This window comes from Chiloscyllium punctatum, chromosome 12 (genome assembly GCF_047496795.1).
Source record: "Chiloscyllium punctatum isolate Juve2018m chromosome 12, sChiPun1.3, whole genome shotgun sequence".
NCBI classification, from domain to species: domain Eukaryota; kingdom Metazoa; phylum Chordata; class Chondrichthyes; order Orectolobiformes; family Hemiscylliidae; genus Chiloscyllium; species Chiloscyllium punctatum.
The window spans coordinates 6875071-6900834 of record NC_092750.1 but is presented as its reverse complement, the minus strand read 5'-3'; the positions used below and the strand labels follow the sequence as shown (position 1 = coordinate 6900834).

Genomic DNA, 25764 nt, shown 5'->3' with positions numbered 1-25764 from the left:
GACATGGATGATAGTAAAATGAAGGGTGTGTTGGTTAGTCTGATCTTAGAGTTGGGTAAAAAGTCGGCACAGCATTGACAGCTGAAGGGCCTGTACTGTGCTGTACTGTTCTATATTCTATGAATATATAATCTTAGGAAGTACAGAGCATTAGAGGGACTTTAGTGTGCCTGTCCATAAATCCTTGAAGGCAGCAGGACAGGTTAATAAGGTGTTCAAAAGGCTTATTAGAGGCTTGCCTTTATTAGTCAAAGTATTGAAGATAAGAGCAAGGAGGTTTTAATGGAGCTGTAAATAATGTGCAAGGCCACTGCTAGATTAGTGCAGTTCTGGTTGGCACTTTAAGGAAGTGATTGCTCTAGAGAGAGTGTAGAAATTCACCAGGATCTTGCTTGGACTGGAGTGATTCAGCTATGAAGAGAGATGCGATAGGGACTGTATGCTGAACAGCAGAAAAGGCTGATCTGATCTGATCTGATTTGATTTGTACAAGGTTCTGAGGGGCATAGGATAGATGGGGAAACCTTTTCTCTCTCAATAGAGAGATCAACAACTGGGAAAGCAGGGGATATGAGGAAACATATTTTCACCCTGACAGGGAGATCTGAAGCATACTATCTAATAGGGTAATAAAGGCAGAACTTTCAAGACATTTAAGAATTATTTAGATGTGCACTTGAAACGCCATATCATGCAGGCTATGGGCCAAGAACTGGAAAAGAGGGTTAGAATAGATGGACGTTTGACAACCTGCATGGATAGGATGGATCAAAAGGCCTTCCTGTAGTTTTTTCAAAAAAACAACTTTCTGAAATGTACAGGATGTTGAATGAAGTGGATTGGGTGCATACAGATGTTTCTCGTTGTGAGGAAGACTAAAACGAGAGGATGTAGTTTAAGAATAAGAGGTCTCCTCTTTAAGCCTGAATGAGGGGAATTGTTTTTCTCTGTCACAAGGTTGTTAAAGTGTAGAAACACAAATTGCTGAAGAAGGGTCACTGCACCCGAAACGTTAATTCTGCTTTTTCTTCACTGATGCTGCCAGACTTGCTGAGTATTTTCCTGCAATTTATGATTTTGTTTCTGATTTCCAGTTCTGTGGCTTCTTGTTCAAGTGTGGAATTATTTTCTGCAGAAGGTATCAGAGTCTGGTTTTTAAAAATTTATTATAGAGTTAAAGTTTTAATAAGCGGGGGTAGACCAGGAAACAGGGTTAAGACCAGAACCAGATAGGTCATGATCTTATTGAATGTTGGAACAGGCTTGAATGACCACCACCTGTTCCGAAGTCCTATGTTTGGAGTTGCAGGATTTTGATGCAGTGATGAGGAGTGGTCTTGTGTATGTCTAAGCTACTGTGGTGTGTGGCCTAATGAGGAATTTGGAAATGGGGATCCCATGCACATAAGAACAAGAGTGAGCAATTGAGTCCCTTGAACCTGCTCCAGCATTTAAAGCAATCATGGCTGATCTCATCTGGGCCTCAACTGTTCTTCTGTTCTTTCCTGCTTGCTCATAACCCTTCCATTTGTTACTAATTAAACATCTGTCTATCTCTCTCTTTTCAACCTTTTCAATGTCTCAGGGTCCACCAAACTCTGGGGGAGTGACCTCCACAGATTCACAAGTAATTGCTCATCTTTTAAATCTGACACTCCCTCACCTGAAAACCATGACCCCTCCTTCTAGATTGCCTCACAAGAGGAAACATCTTCTCTATGTCTACTTTGTTAATCGCCTTTGTATTTAGATTTCCTTTCATTCTTCTAAAACTTCAGAGAAAAAAGGCCCTAATTGCTTAACTTCTGTTTGTAAAACAAGCCTTTCGTGGCTAGAATTTATCTAGTAGGAGTTCCTTGAACTGCCTTCAATACAATTAAATCTTACCCATTTAGCTAAAGGGTAAATAAAGGTTCCAGGTAGGACCCTCTTGTGGTGCAGTAGTCGTGTCCCTATCTTTGGACTGAGAGACCTGGGTTCGAGTCCCACCTGCTCCAAAGGGATAACATTTCTGAACAGGTTGATTAGGAAAATAAGTTAATAAAGGTTCCACGTTTGGGATACCTGCTAAAGTAACCATACAAGTGAATCCTGCTATTTTTCCCCATAGTGAGGCCTCACAGTATGAAGGAGAGAGACATGTACAGAATTTACAGAAACAGGCTATTTGGCCCAACAGTTTTGTCCCAGAATTTCTTCCATATGAGCCTCCAACTTTTTCTTTATTTAACCACGTCAGCAAACTCTGTTTTTCTCCTCCTTGTGTTTACTGGCTTCCTATTAAATACTTTCTCATGGTCTTTGCCTCTGCCCCTCCATGTGAGACCAGCTTCTCTTTTTATGCAAAACACATGAATCTGTGCGAATTTAGACAATGTAGTGGAAGCAAGACTCTCATTGCTCTGTTATTACAGACACATCACAACCAATTCTGTTATGGTTGAGCCTTTTGTTTTACCTATTGCTGTTGCAAAGTAGGTGTTGTGTTTGTGCCCAGGATTTTCTCCATCAAATATGTTTACAATAGATTCCATGAATGATTGGAGAAAAGCTTTACTTCCACAAGGGGTAAACCATAAATGCCCTATTTGAGGGAAAAGAGCCAGCCAACTGTGAGGTGGGGAGGGATGGGTGTGAAGCAGTCAAACCTAATAAAATTGAGATAGGTAACCCATTATTCATAAAAAAATTAGAAAGGTCAATGTTTATGATCAGCTAACTTATTTTGGCATGCAAGATTGCCAAAGGACTGTTGACTAGGTAGAATATCAAACATTTAAATATTGGAATATGTGTACTTATTTTTCCTTCATACTGTCTTGACCCCAATTATCTGAGATTGCTGAGTGACTTTGTTGCTCTGTGTACTGTTCCCCTTGTGGAAGTAAAGTGTTGCAAGCTATTGCTAAGGAATAAGTGAAGATATCAATTGTTTCATGTGACCAAGCATGTGGATGAGGGTAGAGCAGTGGATGTAGTGTACATGGATTTTAGTAAGGCATTTGATAAGGTTCCCCATGGTAGGGAAAACTGGCTAACCGGTCAAAGGCAGAGAGTGGTGGTAGATGGTAAATATTCAGCCTGGAGCCCAGTTACAAGTGGAGTTCCGCAGGGATCAGTTCTGGGTCCTCTGCTGTTTGTAATTTTTATTAATGACTTAGATGAGGGAGTCGAAGGGTGGGTCAGTAAATTTGCAGATGATACGAAGATAGGTTGAGTTGTGGACAGTGAGGAGGGCTGTTGTCGGCTGCAGAGGGACTTAGATATGATGCAGAGCTGGGCTGAGGAGTGGCAGATGGAGTTCAACCCTGCCAAGTGTGAGGTTGTCCATTTTGGAAGAACAAATAAGAATGCGGAATACAGGGTTAATGGTAGGGTTCTTAGTCAGGTGGAGGAACAGAGGGATCTTGGGGTCTATGTACGTAGATCTTTGAAAGTTGCCACTCAGGTGGATAGAGTTTGTAAGAAGGCCTATGGAGTATTATCGTTCATTAGCAGAGGGATTGAATTCAAGAGTCGTGAAGTGATGTTGCAGCTGTACAGGACTTTGGTTAGGCCACATTTGGAGTACTGTGTGCAGTTCTGGTCGCCTCACTTTAGGAAAGATGTGGAAGCTTTGGAGAAGGTGCAGAGAAGATTTACCAGGATGTTGCCTGGAATGGAGAATAGGTCGTAGGAGGATAGGTTGAGAGTTCTCGGCCTTTTCTCGTTGGAACGGCGAAGGATGAGGGGTGACTTGATAGAGGTTTATAAGATGATCAGAGGAATAGATAGAGTAGACAGTCAGAAACTTTTTCCCCGGGTACAACAGAGTGTTACAAGGGGACATAAATTTAAGGTGAAGGGTGGAAGGTATAGGGGAGATGTCAGGGGTGGGTTCTTTACCCAGAGAGTGGTGGGGGAATGGAATGCGCTGCCCGTGGGAGTGGTAGAGTCAGAATCATTGGCGACCTTTCAGCGGCATTTGGATAGGTACATGGATAGGTGCTTAATCGAGGTTAGAAGTTCGGCACAACATCGTGGGCCGAAGGGCCTGTTCTGTGCTGTATTGTTCTATGTTCTATATCAAGCATACTGCTTGATTTATAGCTGTCAAAACCCTGCAAATTCATTTATTTCAAGTACTTATCCATTAGCTTGTAACATTATTATTGACTGCTTTACCCCTCTTTCAGGCAGTGATTTTCCTTTTGAAAGAAGTGCCTATTCATATCCTATACCTCTGCGCTCCCCCCCCCCCCCCTTTCAATTTGCATCCTCTGCTAGTGGAGACAGCTTTTCCTTATTTACTTGATCAAAACACTGAAATATGAGAAGCAGGAAAGTATTAATTTATAAGAAACAACTCATATATTTTTAGAATGACCCAGTTAGTAATTCTACAGTTGAGCTTCAAATCGGGAATCCTTAAGCCTGGAGATTACTGATGATGATAATAGTGATCACTGCTTTTCCACAGGCTTCCACTATCTGATATTTGAGTGGAAAAGTTAACATTTACATTTCACATGTTAAAGCCCGGTTTAAAAAGTGAACTGAGAAATGTAATATGAATGTATTGTTTTCCCCATCGTACCACCAACAGTAATTCCAGGTGATAGTATTTTGAATAAAGCATTTGATATTCTTTCAAAATGTATTTAATGTTCTGCAATAAGCAAATAGTGTATTGCTGCAATTTGTTCCAAATGTTTTATGTTGCCCCTGGATTAAAATGTCCACAATATTGGTAACCTTTTCAGCTAGTGGGGAAATACAATCACAGCAACCTTCGTTGGAAAGCAGTTTGAGTGAGAAGTATAGGGTTTATGAAGATACAAAACTTGGCAGTTTATAAAAACCAAAAGAACTGTGGGTGCTGAAAATCAGAACCCAAAACAGAAATTGCTGGAAAAGTTCAGCAAGTCTGACAATATTGGTGAAGAGAAAGCAGAGTTAATGTTTTGGGTATGGTCAACTTTGACTCTGATTCCTCCTCACCGATGCTGCCAGAACTGCTGAGCTTTTCCAGCAATTTCTGTTTTTGTTCCCAGCTTATGATATCATTTGCAGCTCTTGTACCTTATTGCAGGTTGTCAAATTACTAGCCACAGTGATCTAAACTTACCTGTTCTCCTCTTGTTTCAAACTGCAGGCTTTTAAAATCTTGGCTGTACTGGAAAATAACATGTGTTTATGTAGTGCCTTACATGACTTTGGCTAAGAATGCTCCGTTGAGCTGCAGTTGGTACTGTAGCTTCAGGGATGTGAAATCCTGTAGTGCAGTGAACATGAACTCGGTTGCATTCCAAACTTGCTTTCTGCAATCATAATTCTGCATAAGCTTAGAGATATCATAATGTGGATGTTTTGAGTCATAAATGACATTTCCAATTACAAATCTAACTTAAATTGCAGCAATATACTTCTTAAAAATTAAGTATATTGCTAAAAAGATACACAAAGTTGAAGCTTTTTATCTTGCACTCATTAGCTGGGACACAAGAAATTAAACTGTAAAAGGGCACGTCACTTCACATGACATGAAAGGATGAAACACAATGATAAGATATGGGAGCAGATGTAGGTCCTTCAGGTCTGTTGTACTGTTCAATGAGATCATGACTAATTTCATATTCCTCAACTCCACTCGCTTGCCTTTTTTCCTTCATGACGCTTGATTCCCTTACTGATTAAAAATCCATCTCTCTTCATCTTGAATATACTTAATTACCGAGCCATGACAACCCTCGTAGTAAAGAATTCCCCAGATTCACTTGCCTTGTATACAAGAAGTTTCTCCTTCCTTCTGTCCTTACTGGACAATCCCTTTCTCTGAAAATTATTCCTTCTGCTCCTCGACTGTCCTACAAGAGGAGACAATCTCTCTGAATCTATCCTGTCAAGCCCCCTAAGAATTTTGTATGTTTCATTATGGTCATGCCTTAATTTTCTGAACTCTGAGTACAGGCCCAATCTGCTCAACCTCTCCTCATAAGACACACTCTTCATACCTAGAATTCGCCTCGTCAACCTTCTCTACATTACCTACAATACCAGTATATTTCTTTAGATAAGGGGCCCAAAACTGTTCAGTGTGCCAGGTACGGCCTAATTAATTCCTTGTATAGTTTTAGCAAGACTGTTAAAGTACCTAGTGGAGACAGCTCAGGGAATCCCTGATGGACTTGACCTGTAAGCCTCTCTTGGTTTGTCCCGGAGATCATACTCTGTGGTAGTCTGGAATATAAAACTCTTACAGACAGTTTAATTTAAATTATTTCCTTTATTTGCCCATGGCACCAATGTTGGGGCAGCACGGTGGCTCAGTGGTTAGCACTGCTGCCTCACAGCACCAGGTACCTGGGTTCGATTCTGGCCTCGGGCGACTGTTTGTGTGGAGTTTGCACATTCTGCCCATGTCTGCGTGGGTTTCCTCCCACAGTCCAAAAAGATGTGCAGGTCAGGTGAATTGGTCATGCTAAACTGCCTATTAGGTGCATTAGTCAGGGATAAATATGGGGAATGGGTCTGGGTGGATTACTCTTTGGAGGGTTGGTATGGACTTGTTGGGCCAAAGGGCCTGTTTCCACACTGTAGGGAATAAAATCCAATGTTATACTATAACATAGATACCTACAAGCCAGGCTTGAGCTAAGGTTTTAAAACCATTAGGGTAGCAGTACCAGCTCTTACCTCTAAGAACTCCCTCAAGCTACTCCCCTTATTGCTGCAAACAAGCTGTCTTTATACAGACTTTGGTATTGTAATTACAAAAACGCCACGTGTCCTTAATTAGATAAGCAGCAATAAAATGGCAAAATTTTGCAGAGAAAGAGAAACTTATTGACAGGTGTGAGTACGCTTGACTAATTAAGCTACATGCACATCAAAGTGGGAAACCCTGATCAAGCCAGGCTCAAATGGTCAATTTGCTTTGGCTAGTCTAAACGAAGTGGAAAAGGTCATGAGGTAACATCGCTCAACTAACTTGCCCAGTATCAGTGTCCTGCAAAATAGCCTTTTCTTTTAAAATCATCTTAGATTCCCAAAATGCAAATTAAATTCATAACATTCCTAGATCTCGAACTCCAGGGATGAAAGCACAAACATTCAATCCATGACAAGCCAGTGTTCACTCAAATTTAGTCTCTCATTCTCTCTTCTCCCCCCTCTTCCCCCTGCTTTTCCCCCCCCTCTTTCCCCCCCTCTCTTCCCCCCCCCCTCTCTTCCCCCCCCCTCTCTTCCCCCCCCCCCTCTCTTCCCCCCCCCCCCTCTCTTCCCCCCCCCTCTTCCCCCCCCCTCTCTTCCCCCCCCTCTCTTCCCCCCCCCTCTCTTCCCCCCCCTCTCTTCCCCCCCCTCTCTTCCCCCCCCCTCTCTTCCCCCCCCCTCTCTTCCCCCCCCTCTCTTTCCCCCCCCCCTCTCTTTCCCCCCCCCTCTCTTTCCCCCCCCCCTCTTCCCCCCCCTCTCTTTCCCCCCCCCCTCTCTTTCCCCCCCTCTCTTTCCCCCCCCCTCTCTTTCCCCCCCCTCTCTTTCCCCCCCCTCTCTTTCCCCCCCCTCGCTTTCCCCCCCCTCTCTTTCCCCCCCCCTCTCTTCCCCCCCCTCTCTTTCCCCCCCCTCTCTTTCCCCCCCCCTCTCTTTCCCCCCCCCTCTCTTTCCCCCCCCTCTCTTCCCCCCCCTCTCTTTCCCCCCCCCTCTCTTCCCCCCCCCTCTCTTCCCCCCCCCTCTCTTCCCCCCCCCTCTCTTCCCCCCCCCCTCTCTTCCCCCCCCCTCTCTTCCCCCCCCTCTCTTCCCCCCCCTCTCTTCCCCCCCCCCTCTCTTCCCCCCCCCCTCTCTTCCCCCCCCCTCTCTTCCCCCCCCCTCTCTTCCCCCCCCCTCTCTTCCCCCCCCCTCTTCCCCCCCCTCTCTTCCCCGCCCCTCTCTTCCCCCCCCCTCTCTTCCCCCCCCCCTCTCCCCCCCCCCTCTCTTCCCCCCCCCCTCTCTTCCCCCCCCCCCTCTCTTCCCCCCCCCCTCTCTTCCCCCCCCTCTCTTCCCCCCCCTCTCTTCCCCCCCCCTCTCTTCCCCCCCCCTCTCTACCCCCCCCTCTCTTCCCCCCCCCTCTCTTCCCCCCCCCCTCTCACCCCCCCCCTCTCTCCCCCCCCTCTCTTCCCCCCCCTCTCTTCCCCCCCCCCTCTCTTCCCCCCCCCTCTTCCCCCCCCCTCTCTTCCCCCCCCCCTCTCTTCCCCCCCCCTCTCTTCCCCCCCCCCCTCTTCCCCCCCCCCCCTCTTCCCCCCCCCCTCTCCCCCCCCCCCTCTTCCCCCCCCCCTCTCTTCCCCCCCCCCTCTCTTCCCCCCCCCTCTCTTCCCCCCCCCTCTCTTCCCCCCCCCCCCTTTCCCCCCCCCCCTCTTCCCCCCCCCCTCTTCCCCCCCCCCCCCTCTTCCCCCCCCCCCTCTTCCCCCCCCCCCTCTTCCCCCCCCCCCTCTTCCCCCCCCCCCTCTTCCCCCCCCCTCTTCCCCCCCCCCTCTTCCCCCCCCCCTCTTCCCCCCCCCCTCTTCCCCCCCCCCTCTTCCCCCCCCCTCTTCCCCCCCCCCTCTTCCCCCCCCCCTCTTCCCCCCCCCTCTTCCCCCCCCCTCTTCCCCCCCCCCTCTTCCCCCCCCCTCTCTTCCCCCCCCCTCTTCCCCCCCCCTCTCTTCCCCCCCCTCTCTTCCCCCCCCTACTTCCCCCCCCTCACTTCCCCCCCCTCACTTCCCCCCCCTCTCTTCCCCCCCTCTCTTCCCCCCCCTCTCATCCCCCCCCTCACTTCCCCCCCCTCTCTTCCCCCCCCCTCTCTTCCCCCCCTCTCTTCCCCCCCCTCTCTTCCCCCCCCTCTCTTCCCCCCCCTCTCTTCCCCCCCTCTCTTCCCCCCCCTCTCTCCCCCCCCTCTCTTCCCCCCCCTCTCTTCCCCCCCCTCTCTTCCCCCCCCCTCTCTTCCCCCCCCTCTCTTCCCCCCCTCTCTTCCCCCCCTCTCTTCCCCCCCCCTCTCTTCCCCCCCCCTCTCTTCCCCCCCCTCTCTTCCCCCCCCTCTCTTCCCCCCCCTCTCTTCCCCCCCCTCTCTTCCCCCCCCTCTCTTCCCCCCCCTCTCTTCCCCCCCCTCTCTTCCCCCCCCTCTCTCCCCCCCCTCTCTTCCCCCCCCTCTCTTCCCCCCCCTCTCTCCCCCCCCCTCTCTCCCCCCCCTCCTTTCCCCCCCCCTCTTTCCCCCCCCCTCTTTCCCCCCCCCTCTTTCCCCCCCCTCTCTTTCCCCCCCCTCTCTTTCCCCCCCCTCTCTTTCCCCCCCCTCTCTTTCCCCCCCCCTCTCTTTCCCCCCCCTCTCTTCCCCCCCCCTCTCTTTCCCCCCCCCTCTCTTTCCCCCCCCCTCTCTTCCCCCCCCCTCTCTTTCCCCCCCCCTCTCTTCCCCCCCCCTCTCTTCCCCCCCCCCTCTATTCCCCCCCCCTCTATTCCCCCCCCCTCTCTTTCCCCCCCCCTCTCTTTCCCCCCCCCTCTCTTTCCCCCCCCCTCTCTTTCCCCCCCCTCTCTTTCCCCCCCCCTCTCTTTCCCCCCCCCTCTCTTTCCCCCCCCCTCTCTTTCCCCCCCCTCTCTTTCCCCCCCCCTCTCTTTCCCCCCCCCTCTCTTTCCCCCCCCCTCTCTTTCCCCCCCCCTCTCTTTCCCCCCCCCTCTCTTTCCCCCCCCCTCTCTTTCCCCCCCCCTCTCTTTCCCCCCCCCTCTCTTTCCCCCCCCTCTCTTTCCCCCCCCCTCTCTTTCCCCCCCCCTCTCTTTCCCCCCCCCTCTCTTTCCCCCCCCCTCTCTTTCCCCCCCCCTCTCTTCCCCCCCCCTCTCTTTCCCCCCCCCTCTCTTTCCCCCCCCCTCTCTTTCCCCCCCCCTCTCTTTCCCCCCCCCTCTCTTTCCCCCCCCTCTCTTTCCCCCCCCCCTCTCTTTCCCCCCCCCTCTCTTTCCCCCCCCCTCTCTTTCCCCCCCCCTCTCTTTCCCCCCCCCTCTCTTTCCCCCCCCCTCTCTTTCCCCCCCCCTCTCTTTCCCCCCCCCTCTCTTTCCCCCCCCCTCTCTTTCCCCCCCCCTCTCTTTCCCCCCCCTCTCTTTCCCCCCCCCCTCTCTTTCCCCCCCCTCTCTTTCCCCCCCCTCTCCTTCCCCCCCCTCTCCTTTCCCCCCCCCTCTCTTTCCCCCCCCTCTCTTTCCCCCCCCCTCTTTTTCCCCCCCCCTCTCTTTCCCCCCCCCTCTCTTTCCCCCCCCCCCTCCCTCTTTCCCCCCCCCCCTCCCTCTTTCCCCCCCCCCCTCCCTCTTTCCCCCCCCCCTCCCTTTCCTCCCCCCCCCCCCCCCCTCCCTCTTTCCCCCCCCCCCCCCCCCCCCCCCTCTTCTCCCCTTGTGTCTCTCTCTCTCTCTCTGGATCCCTTTGGTCGGTGAATGTAATTTACAGAAGAATGTTTCCTCTTTCTCGCTCTCATATGAACATCTTCCAACTTCCTTACTGTGTCAGCGTCAGCCTTTGTGTTTTCCTAGCTTGTCAGGGTAATGAGGCATTCACCTTCCAAAACAGTCAAGATGAGGGAACTGAGCTTCATAACTTCAAATCTGCTCAGTGTGGTATACATGAAAATGTATCAGGATTGTTCTATTACATGCATATTTCAGTCAAATTATTAAATTACAAGTTATTTTCCTCTTGAGTGTGAGTTTTGTTAAGAGTCTTCAATATGAACCAGAAATTTAGTTATCTGGTATCCCACAGTGAAGTATGTGCACTTCCAGCCCCTGGGTGAGAAGAATATACTGCCACACATTCCACAAGTGAACAAATGTTATCAGCTTATATACACCGATCCATTGACACTAAGAACAGATGTCCTGAATTCTTCTCAATAAATGCACCTCCCCTGTTATGGTCAAGCGCTTTCCACAACTCCTGAGCAGATGTGTAAGGCTCCCAGCTTTCTCAAGACTTCCTTATTTTTATACTCCATTGAAATAAAGGCCAACAGGCAACTCACCTTCCTTACTACCTGCTGGACTTTGTTGTTGGTTAAAAGGATTTTTGAAAGAATAACAACTAGTTTTATTCACAATACTACCATATGGGATTACTACCAGTGATGTTATTAGGAAAACTCCTAAATGGTTCACTTCACATTCCTAACTTACTTTCCAGCTAATGGAATACATTTTTGAAATGTAGTTAGTTATAATGTAGTCTTTATATGCAAGCAAACTCCCATAAACAGCAAATAAATAAATAACCAGATGCTCTTTGAGTTTAAAAATTGGTCAGTAAAATGGGGATAACCCCCCTGCTCATTTTGGTGCTCTGGGATTTTCTATATTGACACAACATCGCAGATGAGAACTTGCCTTAACATCTCATGTGAAAGGCAGCACCTCTGACAATGCAGGATGCTCTCTGTCCAGTGGAGGGTCAGCTAGTTTATGAGCATGTGTGGGATTTGAATCTGCAACCTTCTGACTTGAAAGCAAGATGCTACATACTGAACCATGGTTGACAGCAGTAACTGCTTACTTTTGTTTACAGTGCGAAATTGATAACTTCTGCAGATATCACTGTTATAGGTTGACTAGAAAAACCTGTGATCTTTACTACCTAGTGCAGCAAGGAAACATCACCATCTGCAAGGACCCCTCCAAGCCTCTCATCATCCTGATTTGGAACAATGCCACTGTTCCTTCACTCTCACTGGGTCTAAGTACTGAAACCCCCATCCCAGCAGGACTGCAGTAAATCAAAAAGGCAACTCCACTACATTGTACAGGGCAGTTAGTGATGGGCAGTAAATGCTGGCCCAGCCAGCAATGCCCACACACTGTGACCAAGTGAAAAGTCAGAAGTCACACAACACCATGTTATAGTCCCATGGGTTTAATTTGGGAAGCTGCTGTGAAAGCTTGTGATGTCAAGTAAACCTGTGGGACAAGAACTTGGTGTTGTGTGACTTCTGACCTTGTTCACTCCAGTCTAACATCGGCACCACCACATCATAAACTAAAAAGAAAGGAGATCTTTTAATTCATTACCTTAAATGCCATACTTCTGACGTTAAGTTCTTTGAGGAGGAAAGAATGGAAATGTTAGAGATTGGTTTTTTTTGTCTGATATAACTTATTAAAAACAGAAAATCCACAGAATCTAGATTCTGTTGGCAAAAATGTAATTTTCTTTTTAGGTTGGATCAGCTTGCTCAATTTATGTTGAAATGCAGCATTAGTGCTTTTATCTTTTGCAGGGCTAGGTATATTGGGCTTATGACATTAAAACACCTAACTCAATTTTAGATCTGGTTTTACTATAATTGTCATTCATTTTTACAGCTATCTGGTTGAACAGAGGGATGTGGAATTAAATGTCAAAGATAAATGGGACAGTACCCCACTGTAAGTACAGACTATATATAATATGTTATAAATCATCTTTTATTGTTCTCTAAATTCTGCATTCTATTGGAAAGTTCAAGCTTCCCAACTACAAAAGCTTGCTTACTGTTCTGTTATGTCATATTTCTGTCAACATTTCCATTATTTGTTCCTATGTTAACATTTATAATGGGATTTGCTTGTATCAACTTGTCATAGTGTAACCTTATGGCTTTATTTCTCTGTTTCCCAAATTGCTGCACTTTTCTTTTCAATCTGGCTGAATAATATTGGATGATATTTTCTATCAGTAAGGATAGATGTTTAACTTCAAAATGAAGATTTAGAATAATATCTACTTGTGCTTGTTCAATTAAACCACTCCCACTCATCAGAAATCGGTTACATTCCTCTCCTTTTTAAGACTCCTCTTTTAAACCCTATCTCTTTATTAAGGTTTTGAACACCCCTTCAAAACACTATTCCACCTTGACATTCTTTATTTCTGATTCAGCTGTCTTGGAATTTTTTTTTCCCTAATGTCATTTATATGACTGCTGTTGTAGGTCAAGCACAGCCTTCATTTTCCATACATCTTGTGCACATGTAACTGTTTGGTGCATGCATGGTCTCAGAATGTGTGCTTTGAGAGATTTTTGCTATTGTGAAGCTGAGGTTCCAGACATTGCCATGAGGAAGGTGTTAAAGCTCTTGTTTCTCTCTACCATGTTTACATGCAGTGTGCAAACCTTTTTGCACATTTATTTGCAAGGTATGGATGTCACTCACTGGGCCAGTATTCATTGCCTATCCCTAACTGTCCTGGAGAAGGTGGTGCTGAGCTTCTCAGCAAGTGTTTTACTTATTTAATATGACGCTTCGTTGCTGTAATTTTGATTTATTTTTTCAAACTAACTTTTGTGATGGTCCAGTCCTACGCATGAAAACCATCCTTCAGGATCTCACCCATGTGTGAGCACAGCCCTGCTGTAAAACACGTTTCACATTACTAAACTGTAGAAAGAATTCACTCTTCATAACTATGATAGACTCAAAAAGTGTAGTGCTGGAAAAGCATAGCAGGTCAGGCAGCATCCGAGGAGCTGGAGAGTCGATGTTTCAGGTATAAGCCCATCAGAAAAGAATTTCGATTAGAGTGGTGCTGGAAAAGCACAGCAGTTCAGGCAGCATCCAAGGAGCAGTAAAATCGACATTTCGGGTAAAAGGAAGGGCTTTTCCAGCACCACTCTAATCTAAACTCTGGTTTCCAGCATCTGCAGTCATTGTTTTTACCTTCAGAAAAGAATCCCTACAGTGTGGAAGTGGTCCACTTGGCTGAACAAGTCCACACCAACCCTCAGAGTATCCCACCCAAACCCGTTCCCCTGACTAATGCACCTAGCCTACACATCCCTGAATACTATGGGCAATTTAGCATGGCCAATTCACCCTAGCCTGCGCACCTTTGGACTCTGGGAGGAAACCGGAGCACCTGGAAGAAACCCACACAAAATCAGGAAGAATGTACAAACTCCACACAGTTGCCCAAGGCTGGAATTGAACCTGGGTCCCTGGCGCTGTGGGACAGCAGTGCTAACCACTGAGCCACCATGCCAGCCTTCATCAGAAATGATAAAGACCTGGCATAAGCAAGGGCAGATCTGAGTGTTGAATATGAAGGGCTTTTACCTGAAACGTCGATTTTCCTGCTCCTCGGATGCTGCCTGACCTGCTGTGCTTTTCAAGAACCACTCTAATCTAGACTGAGTGTTGAATATTCCCGTTTAAAACGTCTTCAGAAAAGATGGGAAAGTAGAATAAACAGAGGAGGATTGGCATCTTTAGAGCATTTCCACACTGGAAAAAGAGCATTTAAGGACAGAATAGGTTTGACTAGAATTTAGGAATAAGAAGGGTGCAATTATATTGCTTGGTGTATAATGAAGACCACCATCTACTGGGAGGCATATAGAGGAATAAATCTGCAAGCAATTTACTGAAACTTTTAAACATCAAAGTAGATGTAAGGAGGACTTTAATTGCCTGTATATCATGGAGACATAGAATCATTTGGCATGGAAACATTCTGGCAAGGGTAATTAGGGATGTGCAATAAATGCTGGCTTATCCAGGGACACCTACATCTCCTGAATGAATAAAGAATGATAGTGTTCTCAGACAACGAAACTGTGGGGCAACAGAAAACAGATAAGCACGGACCCTCTGTCGCATCAGTCTGTATCATCTACAAATGTGGTGCAGAAATTCACCCAAACTCCTTGGACAGCACTTACTGATTCACGACCACTTCTATCTAGAAGGACAAAAGCAGTAGATACACGGGAACCCCTTCACTTGCTTGTTCCCCTCCAAGCCACTCACCATCTGATATATGGAAATACGCTGCCACTCATTCACTGTCGCTGGGTCAAAATTCTGGAAACCTCTCCCTAATGGCATTATGGGCAAATGGACTGCAACAGTTCAAGAAAGCTGCTCACCACCACTCTCGCAAGGGCAACTGAGGATGGGCAAGAAATGCTGGCCCAGCCAGTGACGCCCACATCTTGTGAATGAATTAAAAAATGGCAATGTTCGCAGACAACAAAACTGCGGGGCGATTGTAACTGTGTGCTCACTTGGAAACACACGTGTACAGTTTGAGACCCTCAATGCCGTTGCGTCATGCGCAAAGTACACACTTTGCACCGAACAGTTGTGACATTGAAACGGGGTTTGGGTGAGGAAAAGACCTCTAGGGTCAGGAAGAAACATGGAGAGAATGTCTGGGCCAGTTGCTGTCTCCCCATTTTGCTTTGGCACTAACTGAAGCTTGTCAACAGTTTGTTGTTGAGTCATGTGTGGAAAAGGGATGAATGTAAACAGGGCACTGAGCAGCTGAATCCCAACCTGCAGCAACATGTAGTCGTAATCCTAAGCACCCATTTTATGAGGGCATGCACCTTCTGACTTCTCTGAATGAAATCACATTGCCTTTGGTGCTGCGTTACCAATAAACAAAATCAAAAATAGTTTGGGGGCCCTATAAATCAGCACTTACAAATTCTCATGTCACATTCAGCACTAACTGGAATTTTACTCAGCTGTTGAAAACTTGCATTATTTTCCTCAGCAAAATGTTCTACTTATTTAAAAAGACAGTCATTCCAGCAATGTTACTTTAAGAGATATATTAGATCAGGTTATTTACTGCATCACTAACGTCTTGCTTTATCAACAGATATTACGCATGTCTGTGTGGGCATGAGGAACTTGTTCAGTACTTGCTTGCCAACGGTATGGATTCTTCTAAAACTGTTTAGCTTGATTTCTGTTTTCATCACCAGCATTCCGTACACCTTTTTCATATCTTTTTACCCTCCCTATCTTTTAAAGTTAAGCTATAGTCTAATATAAGCAAATTTAATGAAAACTTAAGATCCAAGAAGGCTCTTTGACCAAAAGCAAAGCATTCTGGTTAAAACAGTATAAAGCAATTTAGTGGGTTTTTTTGGACAAAGTAATGAAGGTGGTGCCAAGATACAGGCATTTCCGAATTGGACCAGGATTCAGTTGAGCTAATAGACGTTTTCATCTGCTGGCTGTGGCAGTGCTATTTTGTTTTTTGTTTATTCATTTGTAGAATATCCTTGATACTGAAAGAGTGGTAATATATATTTTCAAATCAGCGTGGTGATGAATTTGTGTTGTGTTTTTAATTTTCAGTTTCCATTTACTATGTGGCCTTTCAGTAGTCAGCAGTAGATAGAGAAACAGACATGTAAGCAAGTCATGGCAAGATGTGAGGACAACAAGGTTATTGTAGTGGTTGATTTTAACTTCCCCCAAAACCACTGGGGCTCCCTTAGTGCCAGGGGCTTAGATGGGGCAGAATTTGTTAGGTGCAACCAGGAATGTTTCTGGAGGTAGTCAGATTTGGGAAGGGCTTAAAAATGCGTTGCTGGAAAAGCGCAGCAGGTCAGGCAGCATCAAAGGAACAGGAGAATCGACGTTTCGGTCATAAGCCCTTCTTCAGATTCCTGCTGAGCTTTTCCAGCAACACATTTTTAAGCTCTGCTCTCCAGCATCTGCAGTCCTCACTTTCTCCTAGATTTGGGAAGGGGCATATTATTTAATTTTACTTGATTTGATTTATTATTGTCAAGTACTGAGATATAGTGAAAAGTATTGTTTAGCGTGCTATCCAGACAAATCATAGGTTGCATAAGTACATCAGGGTAATAGAACAGAATGCAGGATATCATGATTACAGCTACAGAGAGGGTGCAGAGAAAGATCAACTCTATTATGTTTGGAATGGGGGAATGAGCCTGGCCAGGTGATTGAAGCTTCAGTTTAGAAGCATTTTGGGAATAGTGGTCGTAATTCTATAAGTTTTAAGAATGTTATAGATAAGGATAACTAGTGATGTGATGAAGGAGCAGCACTCTGAAAGATAATACTTCCAAATAATTCTGTTGTGATTTTTAACTTTGACCACCCCAGTCCAACACTGGCATGTCCACTAGCTTTATGCAGGGAATGTCATGTCTCACAAACCTGATTGAGTATTTTGAAGGACCACTGAAGGTGGTTGAGTGTAGGGCAGTGGATGTTGTCTGTGGATTTTACTAAAGCTTTTGATAAGATTCCTCATAGTAGGCTGGCTCAGAAGAGAAGTCACATATAATTTGTGATCAATTGACAAGTTGGATAGAAAAATTGGCTTAGTCATAGAGGGCAGAGTGTAGTTGTGGGGGAGTGTTTTTCTGGCTGGAGGGAATGTGACCACACGGATGATTGGTGGGACTTCGGTTGTTTGTAATATAGTCAAATGATTCTGATGAGAACGTTGCTGGATTGATTAGTAAGATCGTACACAAAAGTTGCTGGATTTCTGGCTATTGAGGAAGATTATCAAAGGGTATAGCAGGGTACAGATCAGTTGGAAAGTTGGGTAGAGAATTGGCGGACTGAGCTTAATCTGGGCAAGTATGAGGAGATGGGATTTGGGAGGTCAAATGGAGCCACAGACTCTCAGAGATGTACAGGAACAAACACAGACCCTTCAGACTAACTGGTCCATGCTGACCAGGCATCCTCATTAATCCAATCCCATTTGTCAGCATTTGGTCCATACCATCTAAACCTATTCATATACCCATCCATTTGCCTTTTCAATGATGCAATTGTACCAACCTCCACCACTTCCTCTGGCATTTCAGTGCAGGATAAATTTTATTCTGCATCAAATCCCCTCCACTTCCATTTCCCAGTTTTATTTCTGCTTGGGTGATTCATCCTTTTCCTCTTAATGTGACTGTTCGTACTTGTTTTGACACTTTGTACTTGATCTCAAAGTGCTTGTCAATGAAACTGGAAACCTTTCCAAACAGCAATGTACTGCCACAAATGAAGACCTGCTGGAAAAGCTCAGGTCAGGCAGCATCTGTGAATGGAAATCAGAGATAATGTTTTAGGTCCAGTGACCTTCACAAATGCTGCCAGACTTACTGAGCTTTTCCAGCAACTTCTGTTTTCGTTTCTGATTTACAGCATCCACGGTTCTTTCAGTTTTCATTCAGCAATCTACTGCCACCTGTTGATCACAAAATTCTCAAATAAATTGTGCTTGAACATTTATTTACAAAATACACAGTTTGCAGGTTTTGTGAGCAATCGAAGCTGTGCACTGTGCAGCAGCTCTGTAAAAGTTAATTTTTTGTTTTGTTATTGGAATGATTATTCAGGTAGTGTGTAGCTGAGCGAATCATAATCTCAAAGAGAGTGGAGAAAAAACGATATCTTAAGAAATAAATGGTTAAATTGTAATGTTTTGCATTAACACATTTACTTGATGAATTTCTGTTCTAATGAACGTGCTCCATATATGGCATTAAGTATCAAGGCAATCACTTATGCATTCTGGAATATTAATTTAATAGAACAAATTAATTGTCACTGATTCAACTGGTTTAATTTCTTATTTGTTTTATCCAAATGATCAATGACTCTAAGGCAGTTAGTCCAAGGCTTGAACTGAAATCGAATGTGTTACAGGAGCAAAATGTGAAGCCAACACATTTGACGGGGAGCGGTGCTTGTACGGTGCACTGAATGACTCCATTCGGAGGCTGCTGAAAGACTACAAACAAGTTACTGCCAAGTCGATGCAGAGAGATTATTATGATGATTTTCTGCAACGGTAGGAAATCAGCGAGAAGTTCTGTTTGTTTGATGTATATTCAGCAACTTATCAGGAAGATCGTTAGGGGTGGGAGGGTGAAAATCTGTTTTGCAGAGCAGGGATTGGAGGATGGTTTTATGCGTTGCCCACAAACAAACACAAATACAAACAACCCCCCAAGAGCGCCATTCCTGCACCTAACCTCGAGTGTACCATCCTCCATTTATGCCACTGTTGCCAGCCAGACTTTGGCATTGAAGATGCTCCTTCCTGCTGTTTGCTTTTCCATCTCTTTTTTTTTCTTCTTGTTTGGACAGCGCGTCTTCCTAACTCTTAGAGTTAAGTGTGTCCACTTTTTGCATTGTTACAAAAGCAGTTCTCTCAGCTCTGTGTGACTATTGAAATGCATTTCCAGTGCAATGTCAGGCCAGGTTTGAAGTGTGCTATTGGAATCTTTTGGGCTGTGTGGGTGCTCAAGAAACTGAAAGAAAGAGTTTGTGTGCGCCCCTGTTCCCTGCTCTCCAAATATTTGAAACATTCCATTGGGTACTGATTGAAAGCCAGGGTTACTGTGTTCTGCTCACTGCCTGCAGTGTAAGCATCTACGTGCAGATCTCCCCTTTGGCCTACAGAATCAAATTCTATGGCAATATAAAGAGGCAGCTACAGTAAACGTAAATGCAAGATTGTGATTGTCTGATTACAAGTAACAAAAGTCTTGTTCATAATGCTATATAACAGAGTTCCATTAGCATTGCTAATTGGTTTGACCTCATCAGTGGTAATATCAGCAGAAACAAGTCCAATTGGTCATGCCTGCAAAATAGTTGGGTCAGTTTGCTAGCTCACTATTTCCCACTCTAGGCATGTTCTGCTTCCTTTTACTGTCCTTTCCAGTCAGTCTGTGTTGTATATGCACTGTGAAATGTTATCCAGGGCTATGGAATTGGCGCTGAAATGGGCTTTCCCTCTGAACTCCTGTTAAGAGCCAGCTCAGACTAACAAGTTGAAAGTCTCCTCTGTTTGTTTGTAACTTGCTATAAAGCACTTGGGAGCATTTCCGAAGAGAAATATGTCATAAAGGCAAAGTACTGGAGAGACTCAGCAGGTCCTACAACATCTGTGGAAAGACAAATGGAGTTAACCTTTAGAGTCCGATATGACACTGCTTTACAACGGAAACAAATATCCAAGTTTTTCATGCTCTGTCCTGCTGTTGAAAAGTATCCAAAGAGCGATGAGTTTGAGTTATTTCTGTTTTTCATTGTTGGTCATTGGGCAGCTTGCTACTGTTAATTTGAGCACAATTATCCTGTCAGAATACTTAACTTAGAAACAGGCTTTTAGGTCCAACTTGCCAGACCACACTTCACTTTTGTATACTCTCCCCTGTATCACACTATTCCTGGTATCCTTGTGTTCAGTCCCTCCTTAAATGTGTCAATGCTATATGCTTCCCTCTCTTGGAGCAGGAAGGTGTCGGTCATTATCACATTCTTGCTTTATTCCAAATCAGATCTTTTCAAGTAGCTATTGAATTATTTTGAATGTCTGTATCTGTGCACAATTGCACTTGAGTGCGTCAATTTATTTAACAGCTGGTGTAGTCTTCATTGGTTTCCACACAGATTTTCCCATTGGGTCTTTCTATAGGTCCATAAAATTTTACAGGGGGCAAAGAGACCATTAAGCTCATAGTTCCTGTCAAGGTTTGAAACTTTAGGCATTGTCAATCTGACAAGTGCAAGAATGGTTTGATGTTTTTAAAGTGCCAGGCTAAAACAGTAGGAGAATAGGAATGAAGTACATAGCTGGGGCATTTCATGATTTAAAAAAAAATGATCTAAATGACCTAGGAGTTACAATGGTGACCCCTGAGCTGCTTCAAAATCAGTTTTATTTTCCAAGACTGACAGTCATACAGCACGAAACAGATCCTTGGGTCCAACCAGTTAATGTTGACTATAATCCCAAACGAAACTAGGCCCATCTGCCTGCTTTTGGCCCATTCCACATTCAAACCCCTCTGAATTTTTTGACCCCCACTCCCCACCTTGGTGAGCACAAAGGGAAAACAGAAAGATGAAAATGGCTACAGATGGGTATTGTGACATTCTAATTTAATCCACAGTACTAATCTTTATTTTTCTTGTTTCCACGATTAGGTTATTGGAACAAGGCTACTATAGTGACATTTCCTTCCTTGTTCATGGCCAGACGTTCAGAGCCCATCGCTGTGTATTGAATGCTCGCTCAACATACTTCGCAGAAATGTTGCAGACAAAATGGAAGGGGAGAAAGGCGATAGCCCTCAAGCATCCATTGGTAAATGATGCAAGTTAGTGATGGTGTTTTACAGCACCGTAAGGAGCTCTTTGACCAGATTGTACTTTGTGTTGGCTTTCTGAGAAACCTAATGGACTACAATAATACTAGAAGGTGGTTTGCTATCACCTCGAAGACAATGGGCGATGGATGCTAAACTATTGTTCTCCTCTTGCAATGAACTGAAAAGAAACCCTGCTCCATTCCCCCAAAAAATGCATTATTCAAATTATCTGTTAGCCTGCTTTTTTAAAAAGCTTTGTGTATCCTGTTCCTACTGCTGTTGCTGGTGAATGTTCATTCCATGTCCAAGTGATCCTTTACCTTAAATCAATTCTGACTTCTTTATTCATCCAATAGTGAATTTAGAGGTATGCATTTGGATTTGATTTCCCACAATAACTTTTCTTTCGCCAAATAAATTGCCATTGCTACCATAAATCGCCACATATCCTAAACTTGCTGTGAAGTTATGGCAGGAGAAAACCCCATGAATTTTGATTGATGTTTTCTGGCTACCAACTTAGCAATGGTGGGAAAGATTCCCCTCGTCCTGCTTCTATGAAATATTTTATAAATTTGAACAACTCCATCATCTCTGCCTTTGTATTGGAAGTTTTCTCGACTCACTCTCGTAGCAAAGGTTCCCAGCCCTGATACCCTTGCAGTGAATTTCTTCTGCATGCACTCTTTTCAAGACTTTGATGTCCACAACTGGACACAGGGTTGGACTTTGGGACTGTCACCTCTCATCTCCTCTTAGGTAAAATTTCTGGCCTCTGCACATGCGCTTTTAAACGTGGAAATTTTGTGGATGCTGTTGGTGGAGATGTCTCACCCCAGCATGTGCTGGCTGTTGCTTGCCTTTGTCGATGGATAGATCACTGACATGCCGCGCTAATATCCGCTTTTTTCACTTTTAAACTGGCTGAAAAAATTAGAACTTGTTCAGTTAAGTATAATTGAGTTTCTGATTGTGTAATAAGCAATGTGTGGGGCTTGCAACCTCTCTAGCCCTGAAAAGCCTAGAATTTCATTCTCTCAAAAGAAAATTAATGTTTTTTTTATTGTTTTTCCTGTTTCATTCTTTTGTGTGCTGACCCTATCTGTATGCCCTGTCCTGATTTTGCTTTGTGTGCAATGATTAATTTATGTTTTCTGTTTTTTTTAAATACTTACTGTTTTCTGGCTTGTGCCTCAGTGAATGTTCTTCAGTCTGGCTGAGAATCCTCCACATGGCTTATCCTGCCCACAGACTCCTCGTGGAGGGCTGTGAACTGAAACTAAATTCAATTCATATCTCTGTTGATAAGCCTGCTCAAACTCTTGAGTCACTGTACATGATGAAAGTTGTCCCTATGGCAATCTCAGCGAAATCTAAGCCAGTGTTCTAACTGCAGCACAACAATTGATAAGCATAGATTTAGCATGATCCCTTTGCATTCCAATTTATAAAAACCCCAAATTTTTAAGAGTATTTCAGCTTGTTCTTGTTTATGTAACTGAAACCCCAGGTCTTTCTGGAGAAACTCAGCAGGTCTGTCAGCATCTGTGCAGAGAAAACAGAGTTAACATTTCAAGTCCAGTGTAATTGAGAACTGGACTCCATGTGACTCTGTTTTATCCCCTCAAAAATGTTGCCAGAGCTGCCAGGTGTCCCCTGCAATTTCTATTTTTGTTTCAATTTTGCAACATCTGTAATTTTCTTTTTAATTGTCCCCAAGTCTTTCTGCTTGCCTGCTTCAATTGCAGTTTCACCAGTTACTAACTGTTGAATTCTGAATTCTTTGCATCTTTTTTCGCTGATCTTCTCCCTTTTTATCATTGTACTCATTTTCTTTTTATTCATAGGGAAGATGGGATTTGGTTATTGCTGGTCACACTGATTTCTGCCTTGTATATGCAAACAGTTTAGGGGAGGCAGAAAGTGAGTGACTTGTCACAGAACCATTTCTGGGTACAGTCAGTTCTTCTTTAACACCATGGTTACATTCTTGTGCAACCCCGTTTTATAGAAAAAGAGGATTACACTTTAGGATCAGCACTTGAAGTGTTGGTGCTGTAGTCACGGTACACTCAACACACGTTTTACAGGTTTGCTCTTTAGAAACAACCCTTCCAATTCGTCAGTTGTATTACAGCAAATTCACGTTGACATTGTAACAGAACGATCTTAATACTCTGGTGATTCCCCAGCTCAGGTGAAATAAAACCAGGAACTGTGGATGCTAAAGATCTGAAACAAAAAGAGAAATTGCTGGTGAAACTCAGCAGGTTTGGCAGCATTTATGGAAGGAAAGCAGAGTTAATGTTTCATGTCCGATGACTGTTCGTCGGCACTGTTAGCTTGGAAAACCTGATATATATGCTGAAACTGAAGCGGTGGGAGGAGAGGGGGATGTGGAAGGCAACACGTTAGCCAATATGTGAACACGGAGTCCAAAGACAAAGATATATATGAGAAATTTGAAAGATACGTAATGAAATGTTAGCTCTGCTTTCTTCCCATAGATGCTGCCAGACTTGCTGAGTTTCTCCAGTTTCTGTTTTTGCATAGCTTGTGATGGTTTAGACTGGATTATCTCTATCACGTGCTGGCTGTATGTTTTGATGGCTATATTTCCTATGCCAACCCTAACTTGGAGTTGTTTAAGTTGGCATTGAGTACAGACATAAGAGCAGCATGGTGGCTCAGTGATTACTATTGGTGCCTCACAGCCGCAGGAGCCCGTGTTTGATTCCAGCCCCGGGGAACTGTCTGTGTGGAGGTTGCACATTCTCTGCATGTCTGGGTGGGTTTCCCCCAGGTGCTCCAGTTTCCTCCCACAGACAAAGATATGCGGGTTATGTGAATTGGCCACATTAAATTTCCTATCGTGTTTAAGGATGTGTAGCTATGTGATTAGTCAGAGGAATTGTAGAGTACAGAGGAACCTCAATTATCCAGCATTCTATTATCGAATATCAGATTATCTGGCAGGATTGCAAGGTCCTAAAGCTTGGCTAAACTATGTTATCCAGCATTTGATTATCCGGAATTCGATTAACCGAACAAAATGCTGCCCACCTATAATGTTCGAATAATCGAGGTTCCTCTGTAATAGGAGTAGGGGAATGGATCTGGGTGGGATCATTTTGGAGGGTCACTGTGGACTTGTTGGGTCAAATAGCTGTTTCCACACTGTAGGGAGTCTATTCTATTAAAAACCAACTTTGTATCGTTTAAGTAAAACGGTACTAACGTGTTCACAAGTTTATTCTGCTTTGGTATTAAGGTCTGTTTCATATTGCTTATCTTTTTCCTCTGTTTGGCAGATAAACCCAATGGCTTTCAGGGCAATCCTGCAGTTTTTCTATACAGGTATGTAATGTGCTGCCTTATCTGTTATGCATTGGAGAAATTGGAATATAGGTGATGGGCCCAGTTGATACAACTCTCGTTTCTAAGTCTCAAGTTTGTGGATTCAAGCCCTGTTCCAGGAAGCACAGATTCTAGGCTGACCCTCTCAGTGCAGTACTGAAGGAGTGCTGCATAGTTGGAGGTGCCACTTTACAGGTGAGATGCTAACCTGAAGTATAATGTGCCACCTTGAATGAATGATCTCTTGACATTATTTGAAGTCGAGGGAGAGAATTCACTCCCCTTCTGACTAATATTAATCCCTCGGCCAATCCCACTCTCTGGTCATAATCACATTGTTTATGCTGCCCTGCTTAATGCAAATAGATTAAAAGAAGACAGTGGACTGGTGGTCATATTACTGGCCCAGTAATCTGGCAACAAAAACAGAAATTGCTGGTGAAACTCAGCAGGTCTGGCAGCATTTGTGGGAAGAAAGCAAGGTTAGGAGTTAACATTTTGACTCTGGTGACTCTTCATCAGAATCCAGCAAACCAAGTTAATGGTCTGGGGACATGGTTTTAAATCCCAGATGGAATTTAAATTTGATTAATAAATCTGAAATTAAAAAGCCAGGAATGGTGACTATAAACCATTGACTATTCTGTTAAAAGCCCGTCTCGCTTGCTGATATACTTCATGGAAAGAAATCTGACATCCTTACCTGATCTAGCCTACATGTGACTCCAGAACCATAGCAGTGTGCTTGACTCAGAGCTGCACTCAAAGAACAATTTGGGATGGGCAATAAATGCTGGCATTACCAACTCGCACCCATGTTTTGTGTATGAGTCTTTTTTAAGAAAGTCTTTGGCTAATGTGTTTTCTACATTGCAGCAGAGACTACAATTCACAATGTTTAATTGCCACATGCATTTATGTCTTCTTGTGCAGTTGTAGAATGTGGAGAAAAAATGTTTGAAGGAATTGCAAGAATTTAGTGCAAAAGAGGGTTAATGGGCCATAGTATCTATACTAGCTCCTGACTAGATCTATCTATTTGTCCTTTCCCTACATTGGTTGTGTTTTTTTTTCCTATTTTAAGAGTCTGTCCGTTTTGCTTATTGTGTACCATTTCTCTGAGCGTGTGTGCTTTTGCCTTTTGTTTCAGTAGCACTGGTGTGTCATCCGAGGGGTCATTTTTAATTCTTACACAGCCTGTAACAGCTCTTTCAAAGAGGTATCTGATTAGTTCCATCCACCTGCTCGCTTCCCCATAGGCTTGCAGATTTTTCCTATTAAGTATTTATCTGATTTGTCTTTTTTGAAATTTATAAGTGAAACTGCTTCCATCACCCTTTCAGGAAATGCATTCCATTTTCATAACTTGCTGTATGAACAGCTTCTCCCTATCTACTCTATCAAAGCTTTCTAGAAATCTAGATATATCTACTTTGTTCAACCCTTAATGTTCTCTGCTCTGAGAATAGTCCCAGTTTGTCTCATCTGATAAACCTTGAATTCTTAAAGTGTGGCACCAAAGTTGAATACACTATAGGATCGAATC

General features: G+C 44.5%; 1 protein-coding gene across 1 annotated transcript in view; it reads left to right on the top strand.

Annotated features, from left to right (window-relative positions):
• The window catches only part of abtb1 (ankyrin repeat and BTB (POZ) domain containing 1), a 65024-nt gene that overhangs the window by 12558 nt on the left and 26702 nt on the right, over positions 1 to 25764 (top strand). Inside the window, exons 2-6 of the mRNA XM_072581802.1 lie at positions 12304 to 12366; positions 15587 to 15642; positions 18406 to 18550; positions 20698 to 20857; positions 24173 to 24218. Of these exons, the coding sequence (XP_072437903.1) occupies positions 12304 to 12366; positions 15587 to 15642; positions 18406 to 18550; positions 20698 to 20857; positions 24173 to 24218 (470 nt within the window). The remainder of the gene's footprint in view (positions 1 to 12303; positions 12367 to 15586; positions 15643 to 18405; positions 18551 to 20697; positions 20858 to 24172; positions 24219 to 25764) is intronic.